The 20,125-nt window shown below is 40.8% G+C and overlaps 1 protein-coding gene across 1 annotated transcript; it reads left to right on the top strand.

The window, feature by feature from the left end:
* The first annotated feature begins 6,730 nt into the window (after positions 1 to 6,730).
* On the top strand, positions 6,731 to 18,439 carry bbc3 (BCL2 binding component 3). Its single transcript, XM_026298686.1, has 4 exons — positions 6,731 to 7,023; positions 8,172 to 8,571; positions 12,872 to 13,077; positions 15,204 to 18,439. The coding sequence occupies exons 2-4, from the start codon at positions 8,184 to 8,186 to the stop codon at positions 15,297 to 15,299; spliced, it is 690 nt and encodes a 229-aa protein (XP_026154471.1). The 5' UTR covers positions 6,731 to 7,023; positions 8,172 to 8,183; the 3' UTR covers positions 15,300 to 18,439.
* Positions 18,440 to 20,125: the final 1,686 nt, after the last annotated feature.

The raw sequence follows: 20,125 nt of genomic DNA, 5'->3' as shown, positions 1-20,125 counted from the left end.
CCAAGCAACAACCTCCCTGGGGATAACATGAGAACCCATGAGGCTCTGATCACGGAGAGAGGAAAGTGATGATGGTTTGTCTTGTTGATATAAACAACCAGCACTCGGGGGTTTCCGTGGCAGCGATGATGACTGCATGAAGGGTCTCTGAGCAGAATTTACAGCTGACATATATCTACATTTCAGGGAGGACTCTGACCTTCTTCTAAGAAATGTGGGAAATACCAAACATTAGCCTCTGTCTCACCTGAAAGAAACTATTCTGCTTGTATTTCTTTATCAAGCTGTTTCAGTATGTGCCCTACAAAATTACACAACACATTCCTACAAGGTGAGCATTTGTCTGACTCTTGAACGTTTTTCCCAGAGGATTTAAAAGATGACGTGTGATCAAAAACAATCAAAGTGGACTCACGCAGTTTCACCAGGTTGGATGATGATTGACTGGATCTCCTAATGCAAATGATCCATGATAGAAACAGTATTTTATCACAACAGAGTCTGAGGAGTCGTACAGGCAGTCTGACCTCTCACACACACATATGTTTTCCTCTTTACATCAGTACTAAATGTGAAAGTGAAATTAACGTATAAATGTATAACGGCTTAGAGCGCTGAATGTGGTCATGTGTGACTGGAAATTGAAATGTCACAAAAGTTCAATACATGTCACTGGTGCTAATCCACAATATGAGCCACGAGTGAGCCCACGAGTTCATCAGGATACATCAACCTTCCTGTTTATTTCTTTAACCATACAGACAGAGCTAATTATGTGCTTCATGAACAGACAGTAGAATATATTCCTCTTTTTTCTTTTTCTCATTTGTATTACACTTCATGTCTCTATATTATTCACCTGTTTAGATATAATTGCAGTTTTTTAAAAGTCCATGTGTCTATTTCTGTAAACCCTTATTTTACATTGTGCTCTTTAAGCTGCGTTGTTGAGACATCTGAACAATATTATTCATCATTCAGTTATACAATAAAATCACAGAAGCTATTTGCAGCACCAGCAGCACATCCAGTGTTGCTTTTGCAAACATCACAGCAGTAAATGTGGCGACATTGAAATATATGTTAAATATCATCAAAATATCAAATGACCAAACAGTTCATATCCTCCCTGCCTTGTCTCAGGTTGCAGGAGAATTACTGTCCTGTGTGAAGAGACGTGAAGTGCTGCAGATGCACATTCCTCCACACTGTGTTGACTTGACTTATCATAACAGGGATTTGGTGGGCTGTCAGAGACTGGGCACAGTACACACACACACACACACACACACTCCAGGTCCATCTGTCCAGCTCTGTTTGAGGTGGACAGGATGAGGTAATGGTGTTGCTCTTCAGAAACCTGATGCCTTCTCTCCTGCTTCGAAAACCCATCGATTGGTACTCTCAGATTTCTTCCTCTATGCACAACAATGGTTTTGTTTCTTCAGTTTCTGTCTCTCACTCTGTTGTTTTCATACTTTCTTTCTGTACCTTTAAAATAACACCATTGGTTGGCATTGGATCAGTATTTCCAGAATTAGCTGGGAAGGTTAGACATTTCTAAATCTGAATGAAAAGGGAAAAAGCATGGAAGAGGAAATCGTGAGCATTGCATCGCCCCATAGCTTCACCTGATCACAGGCACCTTTGTGCCAGATCAGGGTTTTTCTGCAGCCGTGACAGAGAGAGAATTGCCCTCTGCTGTGCCCCCCAGCTGCTCCAGGGCCTCTTTAGTGGATAATTATCACAACAGCAGTGGGAGCTAATTTGTGAAATGCATGTGAGAAAAGAGAGGGAGGGGGCTGATGAGAAACAAATAGAAACACCATCAGATTATTCTGAATAACAGTACAAATCAACACACAATTAAATACAAGACAGAAGCAATACAACGAAACAGACGACCTTTCACTCTGAATTAATTAAACAGCAGTAGGAAGAAAAAAACATCTGATGTGTACGGATGGTGGTGAAGAAAAATCAGAGAATGAACTGAGATAGAAAGTGATGCACACTGATCATATTCATGTGCTGTCCCATTATTAAAACCCAAACCAGCAAACACAAAACAGCTTCATGGGTGAAAACACTTCATCCCCAAAATGTCAATTTTTTAGGAACTAAGAAAAACAAAGCAGCCTAACAACCACACAATTTTCAGTTTCTTTAATTAGCTTTGAGAGGTTTCACAGACCTTTAAAGTTCTTCCTCAAACCACAGAGGAGACAATATAGTCCTGCATTTTAAGTGGGAATAAGAAAATATTACAAAACAGTCACAAATCATTCATGTGATTGTAGCCTAATATAAGTCAATGTGGGTGTGAATGTAAAACTAAGAGATGTGGTACAAATACACAAACTCAATACTCAAATAAAAGCACAAGTTCTAGTCCAAAAAGTTGTCCGCAAGTAGAAGTACCACTTCTAATTCCTTACTAAAGTTAAAGTACTAAATACATGCTCTAAAATGAATTTAAAGTATAAAAGTACTCCACTGAGTATTTGAAACACTACTGAATTTGATATTGTTGATGTGGAGGTTTAGTTCACGTTTGTTAAACAAACTTTATCAGGGTTAAAAATATGGCAAAGACTTTTTTCCATTAATGTATAAAAATAAGGGTCCAGGAGCTGTGTAACATATGATGAGTTGGTAAAAAACAATAACAGCACAGGTGCTAAATCAAAGCTACAGCTAAACCACTTTATGTGCTGCCAAGTAGTTAATCCATCATCATTTACTGTTTGATTATTTATTTTCATTAAGAAACCAAATCTGCAAAGTAGCTAAAACTGTCAAATAAATGTAGTGCAATCGTACCTTAAATGGAAATAATCATGTATAGTATAAGTACCTCAAAACTGTACTTAGCTTTTGACGCCATGCAAATGAAAACACAAACATATATAAAGACATATTTGTATTAATACAATTAAAACAGCAGTGTGCTATATTTTTAAATATATTGTACTATATAATGCCCCTACAGCAGGCTGGATTCTAGTTATGATTCTTATATGTTAATCACATGAACATCGTTTGTGTCCGGAGCGGGTGGGGGCGTGGGGACTGAAACAGGAGGTGGTCAGAGGTCAAAGGTCAGTAATATGTACAAAGGAGCCCCCCAGCTACTAAGGAAATGGAGTCTGGCTCAGCTTTAGACACAGTTCATGGACCTGGACCAGGACTTAGGAGAAACAGTGACACATTATAGTTTTATGATGAGCTGCATTTCAGTGTTGTCTGTCAGACATGTAAATGCGTCGTGCTTTGCTGCACAGCCCTTTCAGTTTTAACTTTTTATTTCTGATTTTATGTTATGAAACAATACCACAGGGACTCTGCAGGTCTACAGCTGGGTTGATTTAGAGTTTGTACAGTTAGATTATTATTATGGATTAGATTTTAAGTGTGAGGTTCTTGGACAGAAGGGCAGAGAAAGGGAGGAAAGGCCTGGTTCTACTGGAGAGGTGAGACACAAGGCGGCAGATTTCATTTACATGTTTATCACAACTAGAGAGGTGTAGATTACCTGTGAGGGAGAGTGTGGAGTGTTCCTGTGTGAGAGCGAGATGCAGTGAACACAGAGACAGGCTCAGAGACCTGCGAGTTCATCTTATCTGCTGTCGTCATGATGTCCCTCTTTGGCATGGCGGCACTCAGGTTACAGTGTGTGTCACCCTCCCAGCACACACACACACACATATATATACACACACAATGCAGGACAGAAAACAGTATTGATGGAACCAAAAACCTAGCAGGTGACTTCATCACAGGTGGAATCAGTCATGCTCTGGCATCAGCAGGTGTTTTGAATGTGCCGTGCATTGTGCTGTGGGAATCTACAGCACTTGGTACAAAATATTTTCTAAAGTTTATTTATGTAAGTTAATATGAAGCTTAGGCAGTCCCAGTTTGACAAACGGTGTTTCCTTGCCCCACACAGACTGTGGCAGAGGAACCGCAGCACAAATAAGAAATTTCATACTATGAGGACCAACTGGAAGCTACTTGATTTGACAGACTAAAGCCCAGGACATTGTCATGTGTGGTGGATCTACCAGTCACACAAATAAATCAAATGCTGCATGTATACTGTGAATGAAGCTGTTAAGACATGAATATAAAAGTGACCTGAATGCCAGAAAGTTGTCACTTTAACAGACAGATGAATCAGCAATGTTATGTTTTCCATGTCTGAAAAGAATTTAAGACAATTTAAGACAAATTCTTATATTAACTTTCTTTTTTTATGAATTAGCAATTGTGCATTTTGTTCCCTATCACAAAAACTCAAATCCTTCCTGCTGAATGTCCTGTAATCAAGCACAGGATTTAACTGTTCACTGTTTAATATAGCAATTTTCTAATTAAACTTACAGCCCTTGTGATATTTTTACAATTATAAACGTGAAATATCCAGAATAAAAACAGTATCAACCCAACAGGATATTTGAAGGTAACAGTCTGGACTTGCATTAGCATTCATTAACTACTTTCTACAAGCTAACTCTTCACCACATGTCATGTAAACACTGTTGTCTTTCTCCAAGCTCACACAAGATATTCGTCTGGGCATGTACCTGAGAGAAGACACACCCACACATCCTCTCTTCCCAAACTGGGAGGGGGTGTGCACCAATCTGCTGTTGGAGGAGGCGGGGGGGGGGGGGGGGGGGTCTTGAGACAAGCTGCCATTTCCAGCCGATTAAACAGCCTCTGCAGCAGCTTGGCTGAGCCTCACTGTCTCATGCCCTGCAGCTGCAGGAGACAATGACCTGAGGGTCAGGGGTCGGGCCTGTAGGGTTTGTGAAGTCATTTGGCATGCTAATGTTATGCAGAGTTTTCAAACGACAGGGTATAAAAACTTGAACAATTAGGCTTCTGTTGTGACCTTCAACTTTACTGTTCTGACATGAAAAATTGTTGTAGAGAACAAGGGTTGCATCATAAAGTCTGAATATAAAACTACAAATGATCAGAACAAGAGTAAAAACAACAACCACAAGTAAAAAGAAATGCACAATGTGCATTAATGTAAAATTTTAGACATGTCAGTCACAGTCTGTAATGGCTGACTTGATATTAGGACTAAACAACTGGAAAACATCAAATGGAAAACATTCACTAATCCCAAACTATAATTTACAGCATTTATGTTTAGGAAATCAATCCTAAAAGCCATGGAAACTATTTCTGAGGCCAGTGTCCATTTGCATTTCAAAGAAACACTGGCTGTAAAGCCAACACAGTTTCCTGAGGGACACACACACACACACACACACACACACACACACACACACCTGTTCTCTTCTAAAGGTGGAATAAGAGCTGCATTTTCAGTTGTTCTGAATCAACCCACTGTTGAACATGATGACAGTTTGGATAAAAAACAAGGCACAACATTTACTAAACAACAACATCACCTACAATAACAATGTTTTAACAAACACATTTTATTTTGAAGGGCAGGTGGAGCCATAAATCTGTGTTCATTTCTGCGGAGGAAAAATCTCACTGAAGCGAATTTTGCTATATTTTATGTATTTATATATTTTATAAATATATCGACTTTATATACATCCAACCTGTTTAACAAACAACTGAATGCTGATATTAACATTTCAAAATGATGCAATACCAGAATATGATCAGCTCTAAAAATACACACCTCACAGGTAAAGCAACACCATCTATGGTTCCATTTTAGTTGCAGTCGATGTAAAATGCAGACCACGTAGATTCTAATCACAGTTGGTCCAGAGCAAATACTGAGTTGCTGTTTGCCCAAGAGTGTGATCCACAGGAGTAGTTACGCACCTCTGCTGTGTAACTACAATAAAATGTGAATTTTGGGGGAGTTTTTAAAATGTAGTCACTTTATGAAAACAATGCAACAATTCATTCTCAAAACAAATCATAGAAACTGTACACCCAAAGACAGTCTTTGTGTTTTTAAAGTGAACTGATGGGAAATCCCAGCATTTTGATGTCACTTGAGCTGATAACTGGTGAAACACCATTTACCATATCTTGATTTTGTTGCATGAATCAAATAGAAATTAAACTCAAAATATTCAAAAGGCACTAATGTGTTTGCCAGATGCACAGCATTAGTAATGAATGTGACAAACATCCATCCATCCATCATCTATACCTGATTATTCCTAACCAGGGTCCCAGGATCTGCTGGAGCCTATCCCAGCTCTCTCTGGGTGAAAGGCAGGGGTCCACCCTGGACAGGTCCCCAGTCCATCACAGGGCCACATAGAGACAAACAACCTCACACACTCACACTCACTCCTATGGGCAATTTAGAGTCACCAATCAACCTGACATACATGTTTTTGGACTGTGGGACGAAACCGGAATAGTTTAAATCTGCTGAATACCTGTAATAAACCAATACAAGCAGGAGAGAACGTGCAGACTCCAGGTGGAAACCACAAAGCCAGAATGTGACAGTGTGATGTTTTTTAAATTCACTTATATGTAGCCCAGGCTTCTGGCACATTCAGATATCTGGTTATGCAAATATGAGGCCATTGATCATTTCTCACTTGTTAATTTGATCCATTTGACTACAAAAGGTGTTTTATTCTGAAATCCTAGCGGATGTGAGCTCTGCTTCACCTTCGTTGTCGTCATGGATGGACCACCCCCTTTCACGTGGCCTCTATATATACCCTATGGCCAGGGTATATAAGGCCCCGGAGCGGGACCAGCCAGACAGCCAGCTGCTCAGCCACTCGGAACATCCCGTCTGCTGCGCGTCGATATTTTTTATTTTGACGGGTTAAGCTGAATCAGAAAACTACGGTAACGTCATATTAAGACAACCCAAACCGGAAAAGCTGCAAAGAAAAGATGCATTTTCCACCGAGCGGACTCTAACACCTTGTGGTTCCCCGCCGGCTGCATCCACCGCTTATTCTGGACACGTTTCTCTGATGTTCACCTGTTACCGTCGGTGTCGGACCTGCAGACAGCCTCACCACGGATCCTCAGACAAACCACGTAAGAGCTGCATCGATTTCTGCCTGTTTGTCGCTGGTTGTGGATTTGACAGCGCAACGTTGCATCACCCCTCCAGCTGCCAAAACAGCTGGGCTTTAAACTTCGCTGAGACGTTTCTTCCTTTATCGTTATTTACTAATTATCGGTTATCGATCATTTATTGGTTGGGGAGCTGATGTGTCTTGGTGCTGTTCCCTCCCTGCGACAGGTCCGGACATGTCAGGCAGAAAAGTCAACAGCCTGTAAACACGCAGACTTATTTACAAACAATAACAGTTTGGAGACAGAGGCGGGAATATGTCTGTCGTTAACACCGCGAAATTTCACAGATTAACGGATATTGGATTAAAGTTCGTTTGTTCCGATCAGAAATATCGAAATCACGAAGATTTAGTTTTTGTTTATTTTTCTGGTCTTGTAAATTTTGCTGAGATGTAATTTAGCCGCGGTAGAACCAGACTTTGTACCGGGTTGGGTGTGTGCGGTAAAATTAGATAAACCACATTTTCTTGGAGGTTTTTTTTTTCGTTCCGTTTTTCTGCTCGATCACCGACTTTACGTCGGTGTTTTTATTAACGTCACTCATTCCTGCCGGTGACTCGCGTGGCTCACATGTAAGCACGCGCCTCTGATTCTCAGTGTGTGCGGGCGTGCGCGCCTGCGTGCCTGCGCTCGTGCGGCACGGATTTGTTTACAAACACAGGTCTCGTGCTCCTGAAGCCGTCCCGCCGATGCCGCCCCCTACCGGCCGCCGGGTGAACACGCGTGTTTTCAGCACAAGGAGGAGAAAACTAACAATGGTGCTAAAATTAGATCCAGGCAAAATGCAGTTTGTTTTCTGGTCTGTTTAAGATTTTATAATATCTGTATCGTCATTATTGTTATTATTAGGATTATTATTCTTGAATGTAATTGTCTTATTAGGGCTCAGTCAGTTACGTACATGCTATTATATACAAAAGCTAAGTATAAGTAAAAATTGGAATCAAGCCTCAGATTGAATAGAATTGGACAATATAGAAATGCTACACTGCACATTAGTACAAGTCAGAGTCTAAAAATTAATGCAATTAACATCAACTAGTTGATAAATGGACTAATCATTTTCATATGTTTCAGTTTCCATTCATGCGTCTTTTCTGGTTTAGGCTTCCACTGAGATGGCCCGTGCAGAGACCATCGAGAGCGTCGGGGAAACTGGAGGAGGAGGAGGACACAGGCCTCTTCCTCGCCACAACACCTGCAGCATGGAGCTGCCTCGCCCCTTCCACAGCTGGCCTAGCCTGCTCACCACGGCCACCATCACCACCAGCTCTCTGACTACTGCCGTACACCTCCACTATAACCACCACCATCTGCACCCTTTGCAGGCTCTGTATCTTTCGCTGCCTTACCCCCAACCACAGGGCCAGGATGAGCCCCAGACTCACCAGCAGTTACCTGCATTCTCGCCATCGCCGACGCCTCCTCCTTCGCCGTTCTGCAACCGGAGAGATGTAAGGGGTGCAGGCTCAGTTGCACCCAGTGCCTTCTCAGGAGAGCAGTCAGGTAGGACCACAGTAGTCACTAAGAACCTGGACTATGAAGCTATGCAAGAGAGTAGAAGCTTAAAAACATTAATAAATTATTACATTATGTTGTAATTTGTTTTAACAGACACAGAAAGGGGGTCAGTGTAACACCAGGATCTGTATCATAACACATAAATAGCAAGCAGCATCAGAGCCAGGACTGGTTTATGTCAGGTTCACTGCTGCAAATACACTTGATGAGCAGCAGCTGATGCGGTTTCTGATGAAATGGTGAAAGTGGTCAGGTGGTACTGTGTTTCAGACCTCCACTGATTCAAGTTGTCAATTAGCAGGAAACTATAGAATATGTGTGCACTGCACACGTAACTATTCCCATGACATGAGACTGTCTGGGCAGTGTTTATGGGGGACAGGTGGAATACAGTATGAGGAGGAGACGTGTTATCTGGTGTCACAGAAGCTGGTTGCTGTACTGGTGCGTCATGAATCGCCACAGGATTCAGACAGTAAAACTGCTCAGACTGGTTTTGTTCATTGGACAATGTGTTATGACTGTCTGTCTCGACTTTATGAGGCGTCAGGATGTCACTGGCAGTGATGGGCATTGATACAGAACATTTGAAAAGTGCTTTTGCGCCTGTTTATTTTCTGTGTATTGTCAATGAATGTATTAAAGTAGGTGTTATTCTGCACTGTTGTAATTTATATTATTACCATAGCGCCGTCAGTCTTGACAGTAAGAAAGCATGTCTGTGAGTGGGTGATTTGTGTCTCCAGGAGCTTGATTTAGCAACAGTCACTTCAGCTGCAGAGGTAAATAGTTTCTCAGTTTGTTAAATCTGGACTCTTAATAGTGTCCACTGGGAGAAACCGTATATTCTCCTTTGCTGGCTCAAATTTCAGTATCCTGCAGGGAAATTTGCTCGGGAGAGTCCGGCGGCTCAGTGTGTTACAGCTAAAGCAGGTTCACATTTGGCACTGGGCCACTGTGCTGTGACACATTTGTAGGAGTGTAAACAGTGTAGTTGCTCAGCCCTCCTCCTCTCTGAGCTGTGGGTCAGCTGTGCAGCGTGGGCATGTTCAGACTTGTCCTCTGTTCTCTAGCTGCAGTAAAGAAACAATCGGCAGCATTTCCTCCTGCTCTAAACTGCTGAGCTAGGCAGCACAAAGCCAAGTCAGTGTGCTAACCTGTTATTTATCCATAGTTTATCACCAGCAGTAAATCAGGCCATTCATTCAGCCTGCAGATTTCTCAGGGAGCTCATTTGTAAGCGATTTATTTAGTCATGTAATTAAGTTTGTTAATTAAACAGTCAGAATAGTCAGTTTATCCAGACCTAAAGTTGTTAACCAGCCTTATCAGCTGCAACTACTAATCACATAGTGAGTCTGTTAATGAGGAAGTCAGGATGTTATTTGGTAAGTAAATTATTCAGTTAGCTTCTCAACAGGCGCTTAATACACTGAGGCAAACACATAAGATGAATTATGACTCTCATATTCAATCGATAACCTACTAAAGCAGACAGAAACCAGAATGAGTAATTCTTTAGTTGTTAATTAGTTATTTAATCATCAGTCAGTATAGATATAAAGCTGCTTACTTGGGATAATCAGAAAACCTCTCAGCATTTTGGGTCGTGAGACAGTCACTAAGTTAGTTTAAGTTAATAAGTTAGTTGGTTATATTGCCAGTTTGTAGAGAAATCTGTTAATTGTTTAGTCAGTCAGTGAATTAGTCAGTTGTATTGTTAAATTAGTTTCCCAGCTCATCGTTAAGCTACCCCCCTGTTGGTATATCTGCTTTAGTCTGTTTTGATATTTAGTGCCACCCCCACTCAACAACCAAATCACCCTCCTGGCTCCCATGTCTAACTGGTCAGGGGGGGGGGGGGGGGGGTCTCCCTCTGTCACCTGGTCATACTGTCAGCCTATCAAATGCACAGGTTCATTCCCAGCCCCGCCCCGTTTCCTCCCGTCCACCCTATCGCAGCTCGCTCCCTGATCTGTTGTCCAATCACCTACAGACGTCTACACGAAGGCTCCTTTAGAGTTACCTTGGCAACAAGCCAGGGTTTCCCCATTTGTTTTTTTTTTCTTATGCTCTGTACTTTCTCTACATCTCTCTCTCTGTCAAGTCACCTGCATCATTAAAGGATCAGTCGTAATCCTCATAACAAAGCAGATGCTGTGGTTGCCGGGGTGCCCATTTCTATGGAAACCAGTTTTGTGGTTGCCACCGGCACTCAGGTCCATCCTGGAGACAGGGGCCAATTGTCAGAAAAGCTGTAATTGGACAGGGAAAGAAACAAACTGGGGACCCAAAGGTGTATCATCAAAACCTTAGAACAGGGCGTCTGAACTTCTTAAAGAGATTTGGTATCAAAACTACACAGTGTCACACATATTAAAATTTAATGCATTGTAATATACAGTAAGATAAGTAAAACACTAATCTACCAAACAAATCAGATAAATGAGAAATTAGATCACTTCTTGTGTTGAGTGTAGCAAAATAAAATGAAAAGCCCATAAATTAAACATACTTTTTAATTTGTTTTGTTTAGTGTTACATTGCAAAATTCAGAAAGAGGAAAAAAAGAGGAAGTGTCAATTCTCTGGGTTTCCTGTGGTGTTTAAAGTCATTCATGTGGTTATGGTGCTTACATTTCCACATTATACAATTCAGCTTTATTGAAGAAGCTAAATATATGCAAGAAAATAACAAAGTCCATAAGTATGCACAAATAATAATAAATAAATGGATATCTTTTCTGAAACGGTAAGGAAACATTTGAATTGAATGAACAGTCACATTTACCACAATAGCTTTAATATAATAATAACATCTCTAATATGTTTAGTTGTGTTGGTCACGCTAGCGACCAGACAGACAGAAGGTACAGGTATCTGTTTTTAAAAAGTCTGTAAACAACAACAAACACACACACACACACACACACACACACACACACACAGTACCTCTCCCTACCAGACTTATTAAGCAGATTAAGAGATTACTCTCCCAAGTTTGATGAAGAGGAAAATAAGTCACTGTGACGAAATATGTGTGTGTGTGTGTGTGTGCGTGTGTGTAAGTGTGATTGTGTGTGGGGTAGGAGGAGCAAATGCTAGAGAACTAAGTGATATTACTGGAAACAGCAGAAGCTATCATTTGTATATCAACTGAAGTTTGACGTGCATATTTTTGCAGATCAAGAATTAATTCATCTGTTTCTGTTCATTCTGCATAAGAGAGAGCAAAGTTAATGGTGTGACATCGCCACTCCTAAAATGCAAATTTGGTAAATTTGGTGTGCCACAAGGTTCAATATTTGGCCCTTTGCTCTTCTACTTATGTATGAAAGCTGTACAGGCATAGGGTACTAAATGTGTGCAGATGATCCAGTCATTTATGTAACATTAGAAGTGCCTCATCAGGCTGCAGAGATAACTAGGCAGCTGGTCATCAGGATAACTAACGAACACTAAAATATATTGAAACTGTTAAATGTGTCATTTGTAAAGAGTCACTATTTACCAGACAAAAATGAAAGACGTAAGCTATTTACATATTTAAGTGTCACATTAGGAAATTGTTTAAGCAATCAAAACAAATGCAAACAGTTATTTAAGTATACTGTGTCATCTGGGGTCAGGCCTACTATTCAGTAACTGACCTTACAATGTCATCACACAAACAAACCTTAAAGTTAATGGATCAAAAGCCATTGAAACGGCACCCTGGTCAAATTCTTTAAAAATATACATTTGGGTGTCCTATATGCATTATTGCATATAAAACGGGACAAACAAACCCTCAGCTTCTCACCTGTGTGGTTATCTGCTCATATATGTTACTCCATGTTCCCTGAAAGTCATGTGATGTTGAACATGATGATCAGTAACAGCTTGGGACGTTGGGGGAAGTCTGATATGTGTGTGATTTAGGGTGTGTGCTGATGTGTTTTCCCACTAAATGAGTCTGTGTTGTTTGGCAGGCTGGTCTGTGTAGACCAGCCTGCCTATGTGTGCACAGATCCCCCTGATGTGAACTGTCTACATTAGTGCTTAAGGAGGCTGTTAATGTACGCTGCTTGTTGAGAATCAATTAAGCATAACCAGAGGGTCTGTGTACCCAATAAAGCACTTATTTCTCTCCATACATGAACATTTCTTCTCAAGTGAGACTCAGAGTGAGACCATGAGGAAGAACAATGGTAAAAAAATAAACCGAGGCCGAAGGAGAAATGCATAGTTTTTTTTTCTTTGTTTGTATCATATTTTCTGAATTTATTTTACCGTCTCTGCTGCAGACTCCGACAGAGAGGAGCACCAGGAGGCCTCCAGCCAGCAGGGACCTCTGCCTGACCTGCTACCCCAGAATGAGCGCCAATCCCGGGCTCCCCTACACCACAGAGCCCCCAGGGGAGAGGCACTGCAGGAGCAGGAGGTCAGGAGGGTGGCCAACCAGCTGAGGGTCATTGGAGATGAATTCAACGCCACAGTCCTCCGCAGAGCGGTAAGAAGAGGGACAGTACTTGTGGCTCTATAGTGTTCTTTATTATTAATCCTATGCATAATGTAAATAAGTTAACCGTATTTCATTCTAACTTTGTTTTTTATGTTTTTGTATCTAGCTAAATTTTAGAAAGGAAAAACTGTTTGCTATAATCCTCCTATCCATTTTCCAGTCTCTGTTTCCTTTTACAAACAAGCATGTGCTGAGAATGAGATTATAAATGGTCAGCAGAAGGTGACACAATACTTTTCTGTATAAAAGTAAAAAATAATGAGATGCTGGCGGTCCAGGAGCAGACAAAGACAAGCCAAAAACTATTGATGGGACAGACATGAATAAAATGCTATAACTTAAGGACGAACAGCAGCTGAACATTCGATTGTGCTCAAGTGAACGTTCACATTGATGTGATTTGAACTGAGGGTATTTGTGTATGTTGCTTTCTGTGTCCTTGAACACCACATAGTCACATTGATTCTGCTACACATACACGCGCACACACACACACACACTCAGCTCAGTGTGTTCTTGCATGGATGAACATGTGAGTTTGCATGCATGCATAATTATGTGTGTGTGTGTGTGTTTGAGGGTGTGTGAGTAAAGATAGATCGATATTTGTGTGTGTGTGAGTGAATCAATGTCATCTATGTGCTGTGAGCCAGTTATTCTCTTCCTTCATCCATTAGTCTCTTCTGTCCTTCCTCCTTATGTCATTTTGTCGTTTTACTTTCCTCTCTTTCTTTAAGTTCACAGTGGCCCTCATCTCCTCTGTTTCTTTCCTCTCCTCCTCTCTCCACATCTATAGCAGGAATTAGGGTACTTTTATTACACAGTCACCTGCAGTTCTTCCCTCCCTCCCGTCCTCACTTGATTTCCTCCCATCTCACTTTCTTTTCTTCTACTTTTCATTTAGTTTCATTCCTTGTCACTGTTGCTGAACTCTCTGTAGATTCAGTAAATTTATTAGTGCAATAGTTTGTCAGAAATTTAAAAATGTCCTTTTCCCTAAAAATCAACAAAAATGCTTTATACTTTCAAACAAAAGTCTCTGAAGTGGCCCAGTTGGTTTTAAAAGACCCAGATGAAATGACAGTGTTTTCATCCTTGAGTGTCTATCTGGTTCTTTTTATTGTTATTTCTCCTGCCCCTCCCTTGCTCATGTGCTCTAGATCGCGTGAGGAGTTGGCAGCCACCCCCACCCCACTCTGCCCTCCCTCGCCATCCCGCCTTATGCACATAAACAAAGATGACGTCACCTACCCTTGGCTCTCAGTCAGCCATGGCTTGCACACACACACACACACACACACACAGACACACACACACACACACACACTATGAGGGCATAACAGCGCCTTTGCAGACATGAGGAGCAGGTTGCTGCCATCATTGGCCAGTGTCTGTTTGTGCATGGGAAAGACAGACAGATTCTGTATTCTCAAGGGAAACTTGGGGGAAACTGTGCATGTGTGTGTCTGTGTGTTGTTTACAAACCAGGCGGGCCGAAAGCATAGTCATACTTTGAAACAAAAGGAATAAGGGATGCAGGGGTGGAGATGGTAAAAGAAAGTGATAGGGAAGGAGGGAGAGTTAACCACGGGCTCGCGAGGTTCAGGCAGTTCAGAGTAGCATCCTCAGCACACACACACTTGTTTAGCCTCCTGTTTGAGCTGCACTGTGTGTTCCTCATTATTCCGACCCATGTTGTCTCTTCCTCTCTTGTCTCCCCGAACATGACATCATGTTTTCCGAATGCTTACTTTGCCTGCCAGGCTCACTGACTTTATATTCATTATCAAGGGTTATTTATTTTCCTGTATGGTGGTGATTTTCAAATGATCTTTGTTAAACACTAAACATGACCAGAAATTCTCAGGCACCTCAAATGTGAAACCAGACTGTTTATTAAAGCACTTTGGGAGCAATCACATGATTTCCTAGTAGATGTCACTTCGATGGTGCACGTGAACAGAGACAATAGGTCACAGCACTGACTTGCAGGAAGTTGCAGCTGTGTGACTAAGTCTGTTATGTTGTATAGTTTGGTCACTTTGTCAGTAAATGTTGAATCATGAAACAAGTCTCTTGTTTTCTGCGAACTAACATCACTGTCTGTCTCGCAGCACGCCGCCCCCCACTGGCAGGATTGGATAGACGCCTGCAGAGGACTCGTCAACTTCATCACCCAGACTCTCAGCACCCTCTACAGGCTCACGTAGGTAGACGTCTCACCTGTAATCACCAGTTACCATGGCGACATTTTTACATTCAGGACTGGGCTGCAGCCGTCGGACTGTGGCAGCTGAACAGACCAACTTGGACTCCTCGATGCACCGTTATGCATTCAAACCTGGAGGACTAAGACGGCCTGAAATCAAACATTTTCTGGAATTGAAAGAATTTGGAAGGATGAAATCAGAGCAGCTGGGGGCATCGGTGCCACCTGTGTGCTGGATCACTATGCTACCTGTGGAAAATGGAGCCTACCTGTCTGTCTGCCTGACAGCCAGTCTGCTGGTACAGACTGCAGCAGACAGACTGACGGTCACTTTCCTACCTGTACATTTTGTATAATCTATTTGCTTTACTGTCTTTGTCAACGTCTCGAGGGTCGGCTCTTTATGTAGCAGGTGTGACTCAGGTGTGTGTGTGAGTCAGAGTGTGTGTGCATGGCAGACTGGGGTTAGTCAGATAAAATGGGTAGTGTATACTGAGATATTACTGCAAAAAGCTTTTGTTCTTTCTTGGAAAATCCCGATATTTCACAATTGGGTTTTCACTTCCACAGAATCTATAAGTAATCTGCTTCATCATCTTTTTGAGATTTTCCATCAGCCATCTTTTCTGGAAAGACATGTCACTTTTGTCTAACGGTGAAGTCTCTCCAGTTCCTCTCTTTGATTATGTGAAATTGTCTGTGAATCATTGTACCTCTTTCTGCTGTGGAAGCCTTTCTGAGTCAGTTAAAGCTAATTTGGGGAATGCCTGCAGACCTGCTCTGACCCTCGTCTGACGTGTGTGTTACTGTTATGTCTTTATTTTGCATCTTATAAACTGAAACTGGACACTGTGGTGGCTTTACAAAGGAAAGCTGGGTGTTATTCCACTATGGAGCAAAGCACAGAGTGAACCTGTCTCCTGATCTGAAACTGCTTCATTTCATTATCTGATGTGCCTTTTTGCTCAGCTCTCTGCTGAGGCCTAATCTCCAACAACAGAACAATCTTGTGCACACACACAGGACACATACACACATACATACACTCTGAGTGCTTTGTTCACAATCACGAAGTCAAGTCATTTGCATTTTATTCAGATGATATATCTTCACACTGACCTGAGGTCATTTTAGGACAGAAATACCTTAATTCCTGCCAAACACACACACACACAGGCGCCCGAAATTGCTACTGTGCATTCGTCCACACTGTTCACGCTGCCATACTGGAGCTGGAAGGGTCTCACTCGCCTGTCGACAGTGTTCATAGTTACTTGATTATTTGTAAATATATTTTTTAAGATGAATCTAAGTAATCTGAAAAAAAATTGATGGACTTTAAAAGTACTTATCAAAGTGAGAGTTTACTGTTTGTTGTGAGATCTTTTTGTATTTCTGAGGAGCCGTTGGCAACAGCAGAGCAAGTGTGAAACTAAATCCAGTGGATTTGAGATGGTATTCCAGCAACTAAAGAAAAATATATGATTTGGATCTTTCGATTGTTGAAACGTTTTTGCTGATGGTTGTAAAATGACCCCTTCGGTTGTGCGATTATTCTCATTGTAGTTTGGGAGAAAATTGCTCATATTTAGAGATTAATTTATTTTGGAAAGTAGCCACTGTCTGTAGCTTGTTTTCGGTTCTTTGAAAGATTTTCATTCCCATTTTTTATGTAATGTATTATTTATTTTTTCTTACATTCCTGGTCACAACTATAAATTAAACTGTGCTGTGTGTAACTGTTCAAACATAGATTAAATAAGATGTGAGCTGTCATACATGCTGAAAGTCAATACATCACTTTCACTTAATTTCAGATGTTATCAGTTAGACCTTTTGTCCATTTCTTGAAGTTAAGAAAAACGTCTCAAACATTTAAAAATGGTACTATGTGTTTTAAAGCAGCTTTGCTAATATCCTAGCATTAAATACAGAATGCTTTGTGATTTATTGGTTTTTGTCTTTTTACTATAAAGTACACACACAAAACAAGATGCAAGTGTTTGTTTGATCACCACAAACTGAAAGTGCTGTATTGGCTTTTAATGTGTATGACAGATAAGAAGCAAAAGTACCAAAATTCTCCATTTATACTCTTTAAAGAGCAAAGAAGAAGAAATCAGGCACCACAGACATTTAGCGATGCTCAGAGTTTGTGTTTAAAAGCTCAAACTGACTGAACCCATGTCACTGCAGATTCTGCTGTAATGGAAACGAGGCCAGTGTGGGCTTGGACAGTGGTAGTGCTAATGGTGCTACACATGCTAAAAATATACATTTATGTACTGTAACGCAGTTTGGATTAAACTGCCCAGTAACCAGAGGATTTGAACCTATCACCATTAAAATGCCTCAGAAAGAGGGAATTGATCTGCTTCTGCCCTACAGATTAAAGCACTCTCACTTGGCCTTAGCTGCGCTGTTTTGTGTTTTAGCATCGGGCCTTGTTTGTCAGATATTTTCAGCGCCTTGTTGTATAAAGAAATGAAAAATGTGGTAAAACATGAGGCTAAGCAAACAAACTATTCTAGTACAGTAGCCACTGCTCGTGTATTTGCTAGCAGTGCTGTGGTCCATGTTTGTTGTCATGACATGGTTCTACTGACAGGTGTGAAGAGCTGTGACTTTACATTCTCTCCCACCTGGAGGCACTGAACTGAAAATCAGCTCAGCCTGCAGGTGATCGCCACCCAGGACCTCTGAGCATGTCGTGGTTTCTTTCCTGGTTGTTTTTCTTGTGAGAGTGCACTTCCTGGTTCTGGGCTCGTCTGCCCCCGACCAGCAACGCTCAGTGTCCGTCACATGCAGTGAACATTTGCTGTTTTTCCACTTTTTCTATTGTAAACTTTCTACATGAATTTTCTATTGTTCTTTTTTTATACAATAAACATAAGAAGGACTACGTTCAGTTGTTTGCTCTGTCATGTCCAACATTAGATTCAGAATAGATTGCATTCATAATTTAAGCTTTTAGAGTTTCTTACTCTTTTTGTCTGGTATACTATATAATAATCACTGTAGTAATGTTTTTATCATTTAAACACTGAATTTATCCTGAAGAAGAATCACTTTAATATTTCTAAGAGAAGCTTCAGTAGTTTTTTCATGTAAGTGTCATTAATTAGCTGATGGATTATACTGTATTATAGGAACTGACCACATTGTTAACAGAACTACAAGGGCTGGAGTTCACGAGTTATTTTATCTAACCACAGAATAAAGAACAATAAAATACATTAATGTGCTAGAAACACACCTGAATGCTGTAATTCTTAAAACCAACTCATGACCTCCCAAAAACCTACATGTGACCCTTTAGAGACATTCTATGATGCTATTTTGGGCAGATCTTTTCATAAAATAGATTCTGGACCTTTAAATAAGGATTAAATAAATTAATAATAATTAAAAAAAAGGGATCCCAAACATTACACAGGACCACAGGAGTTGATGATGAATAAATTTTTCACATGCTCATGAATTAGATATTAAACCTGTGTGGCTGCACAGTCTCCAAGTCACTTTATTTAACACTGTGGGACGACCCAGCTCAGTGGGAATGTGGTTCAGCAGATGTTTACATATGGTGGCTCTGGGGATGGGGCAACAGCCCTCTGACTATGTGACATGTTTACAGTCACAATCTGGTAGCAGACATACATCAAAATACACACATACACGGTTTTAAAAAGGCCTTGAATAATCCTGTACCACAGAATTAGGTAAGGATTACTAGGATATTACTGATGCTGTAGTGTGTAAATAGCAATTTACTGCTGCAGGTCAAGGATGTGCTAAATTATAAGTGTTTTATTTACTGCTCTGTAGTTTCATCTATAACAGTCCATCCTATTTTATAAGATGAGCACAGGCTTTCAAGAATTTAAACTATAAAATACATTTAGGGGAGTAAAAGGTGAAAAATTTCCACTCTCAAAGCGGTGGTGTAGGCGTCAACAAATGCACAAAATGAAAGCACTAGTCCTTCAAAATATCAAAAAGTAGAGTACACTGTGTGGTGTACTTAGTTACAACAGAGAGAAGTGAGACAAATAAAAATTGAGCCAGAACTAAAGCTTAAAAATAAATGTAATATCCCAACTTCCAAATTCCCAGAGTATAGTCAATTATCTCTATAATTGTAATGAATTATTATTGTTTCCAGTGGGATTTTGAATTATTGTTTTTTGTTTTTGTTTTGCATATTTCTAACAAAAATATAAAATATTCACTGCTTCCACTCTTGAATGTGAGGATTTGCCATTTTTCATGTTATAGCAAACTGGGCAGAATTGGGTTTTACAATGTTGATGGGATTAAACAAACTATTAAGGGGTGCCATGTTGTGCTGTGGAACAGGATACCAGGTATTTTTCACCATTTCTCAGACACGTATAATCAAAAAAACTAGTTAATGAGCCAAGAAAAAAAGTCTATTTAATCAATATTGAAAATACACACACACACACACACTGTTACTGAGTCAACACGCAGCATCAGGACCAGATATCTTCACTTAAACTCCTCCGCAGAATGAGCCAATCATGCAGCCCTCAGAGCAAAAGCATGGACCTGATTGGTTGCAACAAGAGGCACTTTGGTGTTTGCTGCTGAGTGGAGGCTGAAATAGAGAGTGACCACCCAGCGTGGCCACTGGGCAGGGATTTAGCTCTGTGTGTGTGGGAGAACAAGAAGAGGACAGCACATGAAAGAAAGGAGGAGGGAAAATGAAAGAAGAGGGATGGAGAGAAAGAGATGAAGTGCAGTGGAGTCAGCATGTAGTCAAGTGCAATGAATGTGTGTGTCTGCAGATAAGACTTTATGTGT

This window comes from Mastacembelus armatus, chromosome 13 (genome assembly GCF_900324485.2).
Source record: "Mastacembelus armatus chromosome 13, fMasArm1.2, whole genome shotgun sequence".
NCBI classification, from domain to species: domain Eukaryota; kingdom Metazoa; phylum Chordata; class Actinopteri; order Synbranchiformes; family Mastacembelidae; genus Mastacembelus; species Mastacembelus armatus.
The sequence above is the reverse complement of the archived record's forward strand: the minus strand, read 5'-3'. Positions and strand labels throughout refer to the sequence as shown.

What these genes read in the sequence shown, in the direction of transcription:
- bbc3 (XM_026298686.1), top strand. Translation starts at nt 8,184, where the DNA reads ATGGCCCGTGCAGAGACCATCGAGAGCGTCGGGGAAACTGGAGGAGGA. An exon ending in CTTCTCAGGAGAGCAGTCAG is followed by an intron (nt 8,572 to 12,871) that starts GTAGGACCACAG and finishes TCTCTGCTGCAG; the next exon opens with ACTCCGACAGAGAGGAGCAC. An exon ending in CCACAGTCCTCCGCAGAGCG is followed by an intron (nt 13,078 to 15,203) that starts GTAAGAAGAGGG and finishes TCTGTCTCGCAG; the next exon opens with CACGCCGCCCCCCACTGGCA.